Below are 16,264 nucleotides of genomic sequence, written 5' to 3'. Positions count from 1 at the left end.
AAAGGAGGGAAATGGAAATACATTCGGGGGAGGAAGGAGAGTTCTCCACATTCCTTGCAGTTCAGAGCTGGAAAAAAATCAATGCTAATAATAAGGATCTTAAAATCAAAAGTGTCAGGTTAATAAAAGGTATTGATGGAAATGGTAATCTTAGTGATAGGACATGGGGGAATGACCTCAAGGTGAAGCAAGGTAGGCTTAGACTGGATATCAGGAAAAAATCCTTCCCTGGGAGGGTGGGCAGGTCCTGGCACAGGGTGCCCAGGGAAACTGAGGCTGCCCCTGGATCCCTGGAGGTGTCCAAGGCCAGGCTGGATGGGATCTGAGACACCCTGGGATAGTGGAAGGTGTCCCACCCATGGCAGGAGGTGGATTGGGATGAGCTTTAAGGTCCCTCCCAACCCAAACCATTCTGGGATTCTCGGATTTTATGAACTCACATCAAAGACAGCTTGGGACAAAGCTACAAAATCACTGGAGTCAGCAGGAGGACACCTCATTTGAAAGTAAAATACGAAAGATGAAGTTTTATTTAGCTGTAAATCAGGACTGAGATTAAAAAAATAAACCAACAGACTCCCCATGGGGTCTTAGATAATTTTCTATTCTGCTGTTAACTGAGCAGTGTCTGTAAATTTCAAACATCTTTTTACAGGGCCGGCAAACGAAGGAATATTTTAAATCTTATTTAAAAGGCACTTTGTTCTGTATCTACAGTTCCTATTTAATGAGAATGGCAGAAATTCTGCTTTTGGACTTCTCAGTTTTCCTGAGTACCCAGTAAAAAACAGCTAAGAAAGACTCCTGCACTTTTAACATGCAAATATTTTATCCAAACTGTTTACAGTCAACTCAGGCTTAAGACAAATCAAAGGAACTTATCTGAAGTTTAAGCAGCAGTTCCCATCTTACTAAACCCAGCTTGAACAGTTACATTACCAGAAATCACTACCAGACCAGTTCATAAGTAAGTATGAACAAAAGAAGGTCAACCAGGTGTTTTTTTATATGAAAACAAATTTAATTAATTTGTTCTTTATTAGAGACTCCTTTAGTTTTTGCTTTGTGCATGCAGAGGGCAAATCTGAGCTGTCAGGACCAGTGGAGGCACATTATTTACCCCAAGTTTGGACAGATGCTGCACTCTCCCTTCCTCAAAGACACTTAAATGTGAGAAAATAAATAGAAACATAAACCTGCAGCAGCACCCAGCTGGGTGCCATGTGCACCACATGTTCTGATTTCAGCAGAAATTCCCTGGTGGCATGGAGAGGAATATCATCACTGGTTCAATTCCCCCCTCCCTTCTCCTTCGACTGGTAAAAAGGGAATTATTGAGCTTTGCTCTGAGGTAGATATTGAGATTGCCTTGGGTACAGAACCATCCACATCCCTCTGCTGAACAATGACCGATCCAAGCTCAGATTTGTGTTTTATGTCACCTATAAAACAGCAGAGAAAGCACAGTGGCCCTGGGATAGTCCCAGGGGTTGTGAGAGAACCTAAAAAATGAGATATAGACATGTGTCAACACCCAGTGAGGCACACTGTAATTCTTGTCCCACACACAGGGTTATCCCTTCAGGCAGCCCAGAGGGTGCCAAGGACATGGAGGTGTGAGAGGGGGAAAAGAGGAACCAGGAAAATTCTCCTGGTCTGATGAAGCTCTGCAGCTGTGACCTTCTTGTGATGGCACTTCAGCTGTCTCCATGGGTGAATGATCCAGAAGTCTGCAGGTGACTGTAGAATACACAAAGACTTGTCTGAAATTGCCTTATCAAAGGGACTGGAAAGTGTGACCATCCCTCCCTGCACAGATAAACCTCACAGGAAGCCTCAGGACAGACGGGGATCATCTCTAGGTTATGATGGGGTGTGCCACAGTAACCTGTAATGGCCCTAAGATAACATAAATGTGTTCCAGCGCTTCTGCTAAGAGCCTTTTAATCAACTGGCCAGGAGATAACACTGGAATCCAGAGGCCTTCCACTGCATCAGGTAGTTCACTCAGCTGGAACAGCAGGTACTTTGTTCTCTGCATTCAGCTGGGTGTATTTTGTTCTGTGCACTCAGCTGAGTGTATTTTGTTCTCTGCACTCAGCTGGGTATTTTGTTCTCTGAGGCAGCTGAACACTTACAAATGAGAGCAGACCAGCACTTGGAACACACCCAGAACCTTACGGGGCAATACCTGGATTAAATCACTCCCTGGAAATGAGGCACTGACAGAAGGCAGAGCAGTGGAGAGCTGCAGGATGAGCTGGGAAATGTGAGATCTGATCTGAGCCGCAGAGGCTGCACTGCCCCAGCCTCCTGCTCTGAGAACAGAGGCTGCAGGCAGAAACCTCCCTGGCAGCTGCAGAGAAGCAGATCCAAGACTGTCTTTAATTAACCTGGACAGAAAGATCCATTTTCACCTTTAATTAACCTGGACAGAAAGATCCATTTTCATCTTTAATTAACCTGGACAGAAAGATCTGTTTTCAAAGCAGTAACTAACAGAGTAAGTGGCCAGACACCATGGACAGTAACAGAAGTTAAATGCCTGAATTTGCACGTGCTGGGAGAGAGAAGGGCTGGAAGGTGGGAAAGGGAAGAGGAATGGATGAAGAGATAAACTGAATAGCTTGAAATGACCAGGTAGGGTGAGACAAGGAACATTCTGTAATGCTGGTGAGAGGCTGAGCTTGGGGAAGAGACCAGATATGTGAATCTTCCATTAACGCCACGGGATACTGACTTAACACAGTGGATCAAATCCCCAAGCTGTTTAAGGGGTTGAGCTCTGTCATTAGAAAATCAGACTTGTTGCCTTTCTATGACTGGGAAGATGAAAGAAGTGCAGGCAGGACGTCAGTAATTCTGCTGTGTGTGTGACTCAGCAGCCCCAAGCATGATCACTCCTAAAGAAATAGCTAAACCCTTCTGAGAAATTGCATCAAAACCACCAAAACATGCAGCACACTGCACACTCCCAGGGCGATGAGATTTTTGTCCAGTGTTTCCTGCCAACTCCTAAGCAGGGTGGATAATTCAGGAGCCCCAGCTAAAGTGGATACACTTCAACACCTCACAAAACTTCCCACCTGGGGGTTCTGCAGGATGGTCTCTGGTATCAGATACCTCACAAAATACACAGGACCTCACCAAACACAGGGATTCCCACCTGGGGGTTCTGCAGGAAGGTCTCTCTGTTATCAAAGCAGCCCCCAGATCGGTTCAGCAGTGGCTCTGGATGCTTTGCCCAAGCCCCAAACATCATTTCCTTCTCCCAGGTCTTGTGGAGGCTGAAGTAGGAGGTGTTCACAGTCCTGCAGATGTCCACATCCGTGAAATTCTTACACCAGTCCTCAAAGGTCATCCTGCTCCACGGAACACCAGGGAAGTAATGGGTTGTTTAAAAATAAACAGTGATATTCACGCAAAGAGCCAAAACAAAACACAAAACCTTCCAGTAATTTGAAGAGGAGGCATTGCTCAGCTGTCCAGGGGACAAACTGATTCACTGGAAAGCTTTCCATGTGGAAATACTCGTGAAGCCACAATCACAGGGTTTTAGAGCTTAATTCAGAGCAGCTTCACTCAGTGAGTTTGGTCAGATCAGGATCTGTTCTTTTGCATCTCCTCAGCCCAAAGGACTGGTTGGACCTCCCAGGCTGGATTTGATATTTTACAAAGGCCAAAGAAATCACCTGCAATCAAAGCAGGAACCCCTCCTCATTATTACAGTCCTTATTGTCACATCTGTCCCTGAGCACGACTCAATCCTCTGCACTTTGGACAGAGGTTTTATTTAACCCCATCTCACCCGGGCCTGCCAAAGGAATGGGCTGGACTCAGAGCAGCTGGAAAACAGCTTGGCTCTTTGAATTACCGTCATGGCCTGCCTTAGTCATGGCCCAGAGCCAAACCCTGCAGCTGCCAGCCCTGACAAAGCCAACAGGATTGTTTTCACTCTGAGCCCATACTGAGCATCTCCTGAAGGACCTGCTGGGCTGAGGATCTAAGCCTTGAGCAAGGTCAGAAATAATGGAGCTCTAGACATTTTATAGAGAGTGAACACTTCTCATTCCCATGCCGGAAAACACCAACAAATATCAAAATTCACTGGATGAAACTCTATTTTTAGAGTTGGCTGACCTACAGACAGGCACAGCAGTCTGTAAAACGGCGTGTGAAATGCACATGGTGCTTCCTCAGATATTTTTACCCGTTTCAAAATGTAACTGGTCTAAACAGCGTTCAGTATTGGGCATTGTGTCATGTAAACCAGCACGTGTTCTCCTGGTTTCTGAGAGATTATCCTAAATATAGACAAGAGATTCCGATTTTGTTCTACCACTTTTAAACCCCTTTTTATAATTCCTCCCTGTCATCCCTTGGGAGTTGGAAAGGAACAGACCTTGGGATAACTTTATCCATCGGGTTTTGAAGCTGTTACATGGCAGATTAATGACAGTAAATCAGTGTCAGTAAAGCCAGTGTCTCAAACCCTTGACATCATTCCCACTCACCAGAACTCTCCATCGTTCTTGACAGTGAGCCCCAAATTCTTGCGCTCGGAATCGCTGACTTTCTTCCACTCCTCCGAACTTAAAGGTAATAATTAAAAAAAAAAAATCAAAACCATAAAGATTTTTAACAACTTAAAAGTAAAAACTCTCACCTGGAAAAAAAAAAGACAACAATTGTAGTAAAAAATCTCTCCTGGTCCATGATTTTAAAAGAAATATCAGAGTACTGAAAGGGAGGATGATATTGATGAAAGTGTGAGGCTTTCAGGAGCAGTTTTAAAACATCAATTGATTTGAAAGCTATTTAGAAAGAAAGAGATTAATAGGAAATAGGTTCAAATAGAGCAGAACTTTATTGATTTTCTTTGTCACACCCTCCATTAGGACTCCTAAACACTTAAACAGCTGGTTTCCAAGGTCACAGGAGATTGACTCCATTCCCTGAAGGCCCCTCAAATGAAACCTGGTTTTTCTCCTCGGGAGATTATTGAACACTTCACTTAGACCAGAGTAATCTCTTTGTCTTTTAATCACCTTAATAAAACAGGCCTGAGCTCTGAGATTTCCCCGGGGGGGCCTTTGAGGAGAAACTGCTGGAGCCTGAGCACAGTGTCCAGTGTGCAGAGGAGCATTACAGTGCACAGACACACAGGGGAGCACAGACCCCCAATTCCAGCAGCTGAAACCCCAACCAGACCCCATCCCTGAGGAGTTACACCACACAGACACAGCCACAGCTCCTCCCTGCCCCTCCAAAAGCTCTTGGAGGCTAAAGCTGAAGGTGGTTGGAAGGAGGGAAGGGAGACTGCCCACCCTCACAGATATTTTCTTAACCTAGTTGGAAATTATCAATTTAATTCTTAGACTAAAAGCCATGAGGCATCATCAGAGACACACACAGGCCACTGGAGAACCCTAAGGGCTTCAGTCAAACACACAGCAGCTCTTTTGTGCATTCTTTGCATTTCACCTGGACCAATCTCTCTGAAAGTAGCAGATTTTTGCTAGCTAAAGCATGGATTATAAGAAATTAATATGCTGCTGTTAAGAACACTGCATTGTTAAATTCTGAGTGCTAGCTGGTGAGCCCAGTGCTGAACTGTCACATATTTTTGGTGTATAAATCACCCATGATGGGAGACATCCCCTGCAGCAATCATTTCTCTTGCTGTGGAGGTCCCTGCTAAGCCCATGGCCCACATGAAAATTCATTAGGAGGTTAATTAGAAAGAAATCACAAACATGGCACTTGTACAGCATTTTTCAGCAGTCACTTAAATGATCTACAAGAGTTTTGCCATCCCCAGGAGCTGACAGATGAGAAGCTGAGCCACAGACACACTCAGTGGTGAAGTTGGGAGTGAGCTCATGTTCTTCACTCATGAGCTGTTTTTCTTCCCATCCTCCAGTGTGCCAGGAGAATGATGTAAGCAGGAAATAAGGTCCAGGGAGCCACAAACTCCTCCAGGAAATGCTCATTTTCTCAGAGGACAGTGGGCAGAGATGGCACAGAGGCTCAGCCATCTCCAGGTATGGGTGTGTCTCAGCAGTGTTTAATCACAAATTCCACTGGCCCCTGCTGAGTTTCACCCCTTTGGCACTGGGGCTGTTGTGGGAAATATTAAAGGTAAGAAGTTTTTCAGAAAGCTGTGAAGGCAGGCCCCAGGAACAGAGAGAGCAGAAGAATTTAGGATCAGCTGCAACTGCAAAGCTTGAAGGTAGGAAAAGTTACAACAGTACAGCAAGCAAGAACATGAAACAACAGTTTGGGGTTTTAGGTTTGGCCAGGATACACCTTAAGACTGCAGAAAAATACGCTTAGCAAGACAGTAGAAAGTTTTAAACTTAATAATGGAATATTGTGTGTTGTTAATAGAAAGCACACAAGCAAGCATCATTTGAAGCAGGTGTATGTGTGCTTTTAGTGACTGGCTAGAACAATTGTCTGTAAGCTTCAGCAATGTGCTGTTGGCTGGAAACCTTTAAAATGCCCTGTAGCAAAGAGATCTTTGGCTACTGCTGGCAGGTGTGAGCTGTTGCCATCTTCCAGTTGTCTCCAACCCTGTTATGAGGCTGATGCTGCAATAAAACTCAAGGAACATCTCCCAGTGGTTCCATCCAGTTCGTGCACAAACCTCCAGCACAGGTTTGCAGCTCTTACCTGTCACTCCAAGCACCGTGCCATTCTTTCTTCCCCCAGGGATTCCTCAGCCTGATCATGAAGAGCTTCTCAGCCTTGAAGGAGAAGAGGAGCCTCTCCCCGAGGCGCAGTTTGGTGATGGCAGTCACAGAATAGGCATGGCCCACAATGAGCCCCATCTCTGTCTCTGCTTCACTGGGGCGCCCTGGGGACTCCTTGGGCAGCAAAAATGACAATTAAAGCAAAGGAACTCATGTCTCTGAGGAGCCTGATGGCTCCAAGTTCAAGGGGAAGGATGAGAAAAATTTGGTTTTCATTCTTCTCCTGAGTGATTTGATCATGCAGGAAAAATAACAGCACTGAATCTGAACCTAGGACTCGGAATTAGGGGCTCACTGGTCTGATGTTAGTGCCAGACAATTCCACAGTCCCAGAGCACAGGGGAATCCTGCCTGCTGCAGCCACTCTGCCATCTCCTCCTGGCCTCAGAGATAGACTCTGGCTGATGGAAAATCTTTATCAGCCCTGCCAAAATCTTGTCACCTCTACCAAATGGCTCTTCTGGACACTGTGCCCAGACTGTCCTGGGGCTGTCCTCACCAGGACACTCCTGGATTTAGCTGGTGAGTCCAATGGTTGTTCTTGTGTTGGAGTAAATTTGGTACTCAGGAGAGAACTACAGGCAGTGGGTAAAAGTGGGAGAACACAAGTGAAAGCACAAGTGAAAAAACTCCCAAGCCAATTGTGAAGCCTGTCCTGCACCTCACCACTCCTGGCAGGGCTCTCTCCTGGCGAAGGGAAGATCTGTGGAGTGCTTTAGGAATTGGGTTTGTTCATCATGAGCTCCACATAAGATTCCCAGTTTCCAGCAGTGCTCAGGCTGTCCCTAAATTGTCCCTTAACCAACCCTAAACTGTCCTGTTTGATGACCTTAGGCCTGATCAGATGCTGATCTAAGGACACATAAAAATCATCAAGCTCTGAAAAAGAATACAATTTCATTTAATGCGTCCAAATCTCCTGATCTAAACCCCAAAAAAGCAGCACCCTACAAAGATGTTGGAGTTGTTTTGATGGTCCTGGGCCCAGATTCTCCCTCACTGAGTCCAGCCAAGCCACCCTGAGGTTCTCTCATCCATCACCCACCGGGCCTGGAAACACTCCTTCCCTTGGACATCAAGGAAGGAAGATTTGATTCAGTGCAAATCCTGGTGTGTAAACCTGTAATTACCTAATTAATGCTCAATCAAGCCTTGGCTATGGAGGAGAGAGCAAGAGGCATGGCCTCTTGGTGTTACTAATGCAAATATTTAAATAGAAATATATTATTTATCATTACACATTAATATATTAGTATAAATACATGAATATTTAAATACAAATAAGGACTTACTGCAGTTATAAAACGCACATCATGCCTCCTCAGATATTTTTAGCAATTTCAAAATTTAACTGGTCTAAACAGACAAGGTCCTTGTCCTAAGGCAAATGTTGCACTGATCTAACAGTGCTCAGACCCCAAAGGTAAAAAATCACATTAAAAAAAAATAAAAATGGAGGAGGAAGGAGAAATTGCTGTCCAATTGGAACTGACAGATGGTCTGGCAACTGTGAGAGTCTCACCAAGCCCTCTGTGCCTCTCGCTGACAAGAGCTCCCCAAGAATCAGCTCAAGAGTTCCCCAGCCTGGCTGGCACTCCCCTGGCTCTGGGCTCCCTGCATTGTGACACTTCCACTCCCTTTTTTCACAGCAAAAAGCAAACAAGGAGTCCCTGACACCACCACAGTCTGTGCTGCCTTCAGTCCCCCCCAGGCTTTTCTCACTGCTGGCTTTTCCCACCTCCTTCTGGAGATGCTTATTTATTTCTTTATTCAAACGAGATGTTTAAGCATCTCCTGCCTGTTCAGATTTCCGAACGGTGATGCTCAGGGCCGTTTTGTCATCCGTGGAAAACGATGATGTGTTTGTAAGGCAGCAATGAAGCCACTCGAGTAATAAATATTCCACACCTAGCAAGCTCCACTGTGTTTATAATACATCAAAAAGTGACAAATGCAGGCAAACTTAGGATTGCCCTCTCTGGGAGCAATGTTTAGAAGCATTTGTGTTTAATTTGGAAGGCAGAAACATAACGCCAGCAATCAGTGAAAGCATTACCACTGCCTAATTAATTGCTTTTTAAAACAGAGCTTCCTGTCCTGAGTCAATCACCTCACCAAATTCCTGTTAAGAAACAGAACTGCTCCAGCATTTGAGAGCAACCTGTCATGCCAGAAACAGTGTCTGCATTTAACAATTCCCACCAGGCACTCTGCTCTGCCAGCCCGCTCTGAGCAAATCAGATGGAATTCTGTCCAATAAAAAAAATTCAGGCCTGATAAAAAAAAAGAAAGGTAAAAAAACCCCCAAAGGTGACGTTCTCAGGAACCTCCAAAACCAGCTGATTTTCTGTCATTCTTGGCAGTTCCACAGCCCTCCTCACACTCACAAGGATTTCTGAATGAATCATCTCCATTCACAGATAGGGAAATTAAAGCAAAATGTTTAAGGGATTTAACTGAGATCAGCCTTAGCCAAGGTCTTAAAATGAAGCAGGGGCCGTGGGGGGAAGATACTGAAGTGCACTTGGATGCCAACGCTGCAGCTCCTAGGGAATCATCCCTTTTCTGTGGGCTGCTGGATGAATGGCTTACGATAAATGATTTAAAAATACCATTTAAAAGCAATCTTTTAGGAAATATTCAGGTGCCATTGCAGTTTGTTGGCCCTCCACGTGTGATAACAGCTTTGGGCAAGGTGAGGATTTCAGCAGTGCTCACTCAGGGCCTGACACTGCAGAATTGTTTAGAAGGGGAGTTCATTCAGCCCAGTTGTCAGTGGTTCAGTCCTGTCAGTGTCACAGGACTGGAGACGGGCAAATCTTCCTCAGAAACCATCTCCTCTCTACTGATTTCAGGGCTGTGGCCTCCTAAATGGGGGCACTGAGTTACCTGAGCCTCACATGAGCCAGCACAGGTGAGTTCTGCACCTTAATTCCAGTGGGGAGATTATTCAATATATTCAACATAATCAATATATTCAATATATTCAACATATTCAACATAATCAATATATTCAATATAGTCAACATATCCAATAGGAAATAGCCTTACCTGAATATATATAGTATATTTGATATATTCAATTTATTCAATATATTCAATATGTTCAATATATTCAACATGAAAAAGCCTTACCTGAGTATATATAGTGTATATACCTGAATATATATAGTATATTTGATATTTTCAATTTATTCCATATATTCAATATATTAAATATATTTAATATATTCGATTTATTCCATATATTCAATATATTAAATTTATTCAATATATTCAGTGTAAAACAGCCTTACCTGAACAACCAGGTGAGCTCAGCCTTTCAGCTCAGCTCCACTGTTACCCTGGCTGAACTGGCACAACCGAAGTCAAGAAGTCTCCATGCCAGAACCCTTTTCTCTAAAGAGATTTCTCTAAGAAATAAAGCATTTGAATGCTGCTGTCTGCTCTGTAAATTAGTGTGGATTTACCTCAGGTCAATTCACAACTGTGGCCATTCAGAAAAAAGGAATTTCAGACCCACAGTGACGTGGCAGCACAAGAAATTGTGGTTCAGTGGCTCCTGGAGCTGGAAGCTCGTGCTGGATTTCTCCACACGAAGCTTTTCCAAACATGCAAAGGAAGGACATACTCAAACCCCTAATAATATTATTTCTTCCAGGATATTTTCCTTGAAATGAACCCTGAAAATCCAGCTCTCTGTACTCACCGAGATGAAGCAGCTGATGAACCCTCCTCTTTTATGCACTTTCATCAAGTCTTCAAACAGCTTCATCTGCTCAGAAATAACCTCACCGTATTTGCCCTCTTCTAAATTAATGGATTCTGCCACTGCTCCAGTGAAATCCACCAGGGCTTCTGCAGCACAGCCTCCATCCAGGGCCTGGTAGGATCCAGCCAGCCTGGGGACAGCACAGAATATCCTTTAATTTACAGGGGGCTAATTTACAGGAATAAGTGCTCTAATTTGGCTTCAAGGTACGGAACACATTTGTGTTTCATCAAGGGAAAAACAGGCCAGAACCAAAAACAGCCTGAGCAGACTGCAGAGAAATTTGGTTTCTAAGGATCCTTAAGGATTTAGGCTGCAGAAGTAGACTGCATTGCACTCCTTTATTATTTACATCCTTAACTTTAAAGAAGATTAAAGAAGATAAAAGAGATTAAAGAAGGAGTTTTCAGTCTTTTTTTAGGTTCTCTACGGTGGTGATGCACCCCACAGCCCCAGCAGCTGCTTCCAAATGGGGAAAGAGTTTTAGATTACCTTTAGACATTTTAGGGAATTTCATTAGAAAGTTCAGTGGTTTTCTGACAGTGATTAGCTCAGTGCTGAGATGGAAGCATCTATTGAACCTTTTCACTGATCTTCAAATCCTGTACCTCCCCTTACTGGCAGCAGGTCAAATTGTCCCTCCTAAAACTTTCAGGAATGAGCAAAAAAGAAGAGGCTTTTTGGAGTGTTTTCAGCAGGGTGTCAGAGGTTTTCTCTCCGCTTTTCTTTTGTTTTCTGTACTGTTTGTTATTTTGTTATTTTTCCTTATTAAACCTTTTGCTTTACAAAACACCTCTGAAGAGCTAAAATTATTTTAAACCAATCTGCAAGGGCTGGACCCTATGATACATTTACACCTGGTTCATAAGGCTCTGGCCAGGTGTTACCCTGTATCACTCCACCAGCATCAAAACCAAACCCTATGCGAAGTCTGATAGAACTGAAAGACAAAACAAAGGGACAACACTGAGAACTGCAAGGAACCAGCTCATACTTAGCATAAGCTTTCTCCAGCAGAGCGCTCCAGAACTCATTTCTGACGTTGGAGTGGCAGTAGATCAAGTCCCCGTTCTCTGTTGGCAGCAGATCATCAACCACCACCTCTGTCCACGCTCCAAAGCGCCAGAAGCGGAAACGGAAAATCCCAGCGTATTTCTTTGGGTTTTTGGGGTCCCATTCCTGCTCCTTGGAGTCTGGGATCACCTGAGAGAAAGCACGGAAGAAACAGCAAAAGCTATAGGAAAAGAAATAGCAAACAACTCCTGTTGTTATGGGAAAGGAGTATTTTTTACACAAGGTTTTTTTTTGGGAAAAAGAAAACTGCTGACAAGTCTCCCTTGGGAAGAGCTCAGAGATTCTCAGGCTCAGAAAACATCGAGCCCATAATCTGAATCCACCAAAATTCACCTCTTCTTAGTCCTAGGGAGAAAACCACTGGCTGATAGGCAGGGGAACAACCAAGGTTATCTTGGTTTATTTGCGTTATTTCCTGCCCCACACACACCAAACACCCACCTGCTGCCAGAGGCTTTTCCTCAGAGCCAGGCAGGAGCACGCAGCCACAAACCAGCAGTTCCCCAGCTTGCCCTGGTGGAAGTCGTGGGAGCTCATTCCATCCACAAGCAGGTGAGGGTCTTCACAGAGGTCCTGGCAAAGCAAAGCAGAGATTGCTGGAGACTCCACTCCAGGAATGATCACAGCATCCTTCCAGTCAAGAAAAGCAGCAGGAATCGATGCTGCTGATACCTGAGCTCTGAGCTTCTCCTGGTCAAACCTCTAAAGGGTGGGAAATGATGCCTTAAGATTTCAGTCTTTATCTTTATCAAATCCCATGCTGCAATAGTGCATAGCTCTACATTTCATATAAAGTGTTAACTACTGTCTTCAGTTTGGTCAGGAACTATTCCTCTGGGCTGGAATCCAAGGGCACCCAACAGCCTCAGGCCCTGAAAAGTATAAACAAAAGTGAATTTTTGTGGGGGGAGCAAACTGGGGGAATGTGACTTCATTACCTGAAGCTGTAATTGGACAATTAACCTCTGATGTACCAATAGACCAAACTTATAATTGTCTGAAAAGATCGTGACCATCATCCATCCTGGGTGTAGCCTCTGCCAGGCTTTTAACCGCCCAAGGTGAACCTGTTAAAGGCCTTTAATCAATACCCACTTTATCCTTTCACTTTGCCCAGCCTCTGTTCTAGGGAGCCTCCCAAGGCATCATCCTCACTGCCGTTCCTTTGGCTCACTCCCTGGAAACCCTCCTTCAGCCTGTCACTGCGGTGACCCCAGCCCCACAGCGGGGAGAGAACAGCTCTTTGTGAAGCACACCTCTCACTCTCTCTGGGTCTCATAATTCTCATGGATTTGGCTCCTGTTAGAATTTTTTATCCCTCCTTTCCTGGCTGCATCTCTATCCCCACAGCTGACTTCTCTGGGATGTCTCCTGCTCCTCCCTGGATTTCCCCTTTAGCTAACTAAACTAAAGGGAGAACCTCTCCGTCCCATGGACCACGGGAAGGCCACAGGGGTGCATTTTGCAGCAGTGATGGGTTTGTCCCTGTCACTGTTAGGGCAGACACGACACACAGAATGACACAGTATCAAGTTTTCAGAAGGCTCTCTTTTATTATGGCCCCGTGCTGTCATTTATACAGTCTTTACAACCCTTGAAGGCAACTTTTAATTGGTTAATTGTTTTCTTGTTAATTATCCTCTTGGTTAGTGAAAGTTATTTTATTTGTCCATCAAATCTATCTATTCTTGGATTGTTTACATGTTTTCTTTACTGATTCTCATGGGACAAATCCCTTGTTGTTACAGGTGCATTTGTTTTTCACCCTCAGAATAGATTGTTGTGTTAAAGGAACTTCTCATCCTCAAAGCAGCTTCACATGGGAACTTATAGATTGCTTTTTAGCTGCACTTAGAAGAAATGACAGGGTGGCTTTTTATCCTGTTCCTACATGTCCCCATGAAATCCTTGGCAGAGGTGTCCTGCTGAATGCAGAGGGAACCTCCCACCAACACACAGCAGGAAGAAATAGGAGCATCCCTAAGGGGTGTGGAACCTGCAGGGCTCACAGTCACTCCTCCTGGCACTCTCCTGTCAGTCACTGCTCCTCCTGACTGCCTGAGGGGATGGCAGAGCAGGCAGTGACAGGAATTCTGCTCTCTCACAGTTTAATGACCCTAAAATTCAACCCTTTGGAAACGATCCTATATCCAAGCATTAGAAATGCAGAATAAATCACTCCATCTCGGCTCCAAACGGCAGGAGAGCCCAGATTTCCTGCAGTCTGTGCTCTCTGCCATCAGCAGCAGAGGAAGGAGCTGTGCTCCTTACCTGGGGATTCTCTCTGCCCTTTGGTAGCTAAAGATGACAATCCCAAAACAGCAGGACTGCAACCCAAGCCTGCTACAGACCACAGGCACCTCTCTGATGTGACCCTAACAAATCAGTGCCAGAGGAACTCATTGCCAGAGAAAAGCACCACCCCAGTGCTCAGCTGATGGTTATCCTGGGCTGGTTTAGCCAATGGCACCTGGAATCAGTTCCCAGCATGGAATTCATAGAGCTGCAGCTTTTTCCTTAAGAAAATCACATTTTTGTAATGAGATTTTCCTCATTCAATACCAGTTGACATTTTAAATGGCATTGGGGAGACAAGCAACTGATCACTGCATAACACTGCTCTTCTGTCAGGAAGATTCTGCACTTAGAGGAAATTCAAAGCTTGTTAAGAGTTCTTAACAAAAATCTGAGTAACAAAATGGTGCCTACAAGCAAAACTGACCACGTGCAAGATGCTCCTCAGCATCATGGAGAGAGTCATTCCTCCCTGGATGCTCTGACATGGAATGGCAGCAGGAGCTCCAGGCTATCACTTCAGAGATGTAAATCCACCTCACTGCTGGGGCTGACATCAGTTGGCCACTTGGCTCTCCCATCCCACATCCACCTGGGCTAGATTCAATTTTATATCCCATTTTCTGGCATCTCCGGCATCAATAATTTCTAGTTTGTTTTTCCTTTCAAAATGTTATTTTGTTAGAATAATAAATGAGAGATAAACGGAGCCACTGGGGTTAAAACTGTCCAAACTTTTCCGTCACTAGTGGAAGCCAAAACTTTAATTAGTTTTTAGAAAGAAATTAAGCACTGCTGTGCATTAAGAAGATTTTATTTGGTTTGTTTTGATAAAAATAACCACATTAAACTGCTGTTTTTTAATTGAAGTGTGTGTCTCGCATCTCACAAAGTCCTCAGAGGAAAAACAGAGCAACTTGTGCCAACTGCCAGAATTTATGGACGAGATCAGCATTTGCTGAGTGCCGGGGTCCAAAGCAAACATGGAAGAGCAGAGCTCAGAAACACTTCCCTGCTTCCACCAGGGTCACCAAATTCTCCAGGGTCCTGCCCGACAAATCTTTTCTGATTAAACCACCCAAGAGCCCTGGAGTTCTGGGGCTAAAGAACAGAGTAAGAAAATGCCACCAGTTCTGTTTCCTTTGTCATGAATTCTCTCATCCTTATAACAGCTTCTCTGGTGACTGTCACTGCTCAGATGAGACACAGTAACACTGAGGCACAACCTAGAGCTCATTTCAGCTCTTTGCTCTCTTCTGGGCTTGGTGATTTTCACACTTATGCCATATAGTAAATCCTTAGGAATACTTTTATCTATCTAAGCCGCAATTCCCCCAACACAAATTAGAAATGTGCTGTTTCAATATATTTTACTGCCAGTCCTTGTGAGGATCTTTAAGCATTTTTGGTTGCTCCAAGCATGTAAAAAAATAGAAATAAAAAAGAATATATTTAAAAAACCCTTAAAAATATATTTTTCTATAATGCTCCCAGCAGTTACGGTACATAATGTTCCCAATTGAGGACCAGAGGAGTTACAAGGAGACAGTGATGTGAGATGTGATCCTGGCGCTTCAGGAGTCCTAATCCCTTCTCTCTCTGGCTGCCTGAGCACCCAGGCCTGGGGCTGTGAGTTCCCCCTCCTCCCTCTCCATGGAATCCTGTTACAAAACCAAATGCATCACAGACATTTTTATAATGTTCTTTTTTTATTTTCCATTTCCAGTCTGGGGCTAGTGCTGACTAATACTCAGTCCACGGCTTTCAGCCTTGCCCTGCCTATGGGACACGTGTGTTTGGGGAGGATCTGAATCAATGTTTTGGAAGAAAAAAAACCAAAACAACAAACCCAAAAAATTGCAGTTGGGCAACATGGTGTGGATCTTGGCTGCCTGTAGGCTTCACCTGACCCCTGGAGCACCACAGTGCTCTCTGCAGAATGCTGACAGGGCTGGGAAGGGCTCAGGGATGGGTTGAGTGGGCTGACCCTTTCCTGAACCTCCAAACAAAGTGTTTGCTGAAGCTCTGCCAGTCCTCGGCCACATCCAGAAATCACTTCAGACTGCAATGAAGGATTTGCTGTTCTCCCAGAACCCTCAGACAAGAGCAAACCCCCCCAAATCACCTCTTGCTGCACTGAGTTTGTGATGCTCCAGAACTACAGCACATCCATAACACCTCTAGAGAAAAGCTGCCTTGTTTGAGAACAACACTTTGTTTCTCATTGAATTTACCAGAACTTATCACTTATTTATCTCAGCCTTTGCCTCCTGCCTTCTTCCCCTTGTACCCATTCCCTTCTCCAAACTTGGTGCCACAATTTGTGTGGCTTTTCCTCACCAGCAGCCATCAGAAATGCCATCCTTGG

At 44.5% G+C, this 16,264-nt stretch overlaps 1 protein-coding gene across 3 annotated transcripts in view; it reads right to left on the bottom strand.

The window, feature by feature from the left end:
• LOC136370497 (calpain-5-like) overlaps window positions 1–16,264 on the bottom strand; it is a 38,888-nt gene that overhangs the window by 7,061 nt on the left and 15,563 nt on the right. For 2 of the 3 annotated variants that reach the window (XR_010745191.1, XM_066333937.1), the window contains exons 2-7: window positions 12,043–12,174; window positions 11,522–11,730; window positions 10,465–10,657; window positions 6,676–6,869; window positions 4,515–4,592; window positions 3,167–3,362 (exon numbers count right to left, since the gene is read on the bottom strand). Coding sequence is in view for 2 of the 3 variants with exons in the window: in XM_066333937.1 (XP_066190034.1) it covers window positions 3,167–3,362; window positions 4,515–4,592; window positions 6,676–6,869; window positions 10,465–10,657; window positions 11,522–11,730; window positions 12,043–12,174 (1,002 nt within the window). In the remaining variant the exon portion in view is untranslated. Of the gene's footprint in view, window positions 1–3,166; window positions 3,363–4,514; window positions 4,593–6,675; window positions 6,870–10,464; window positions 10,658–11,521; window positions 11,731–12,042; window positions 12,175–12,273; window positions 12,399–16,264 lie in introns of those variants that run through there. The other variant, XM_066333938.1, reaches the window with a different exon arrangement.

This window comes from Sylvia atricapilla, chromosome 21, assembly GCF_009819655.1.
Source record: "Sylvia atricapilla isolate bSylAtr1 chromosome 21, bSylAtr1.pri, whole genome shotgun sequence".
NCBI classification, from domain to species: Eukaryota; Metazoa; Chordata; class Aves; order Passeriformes; family Sylviidae; genus Sylvia; species Sylvia atricapilla.
This window is presented reverse-complemented; position numbering and strand designations above follow the sequence as displayed.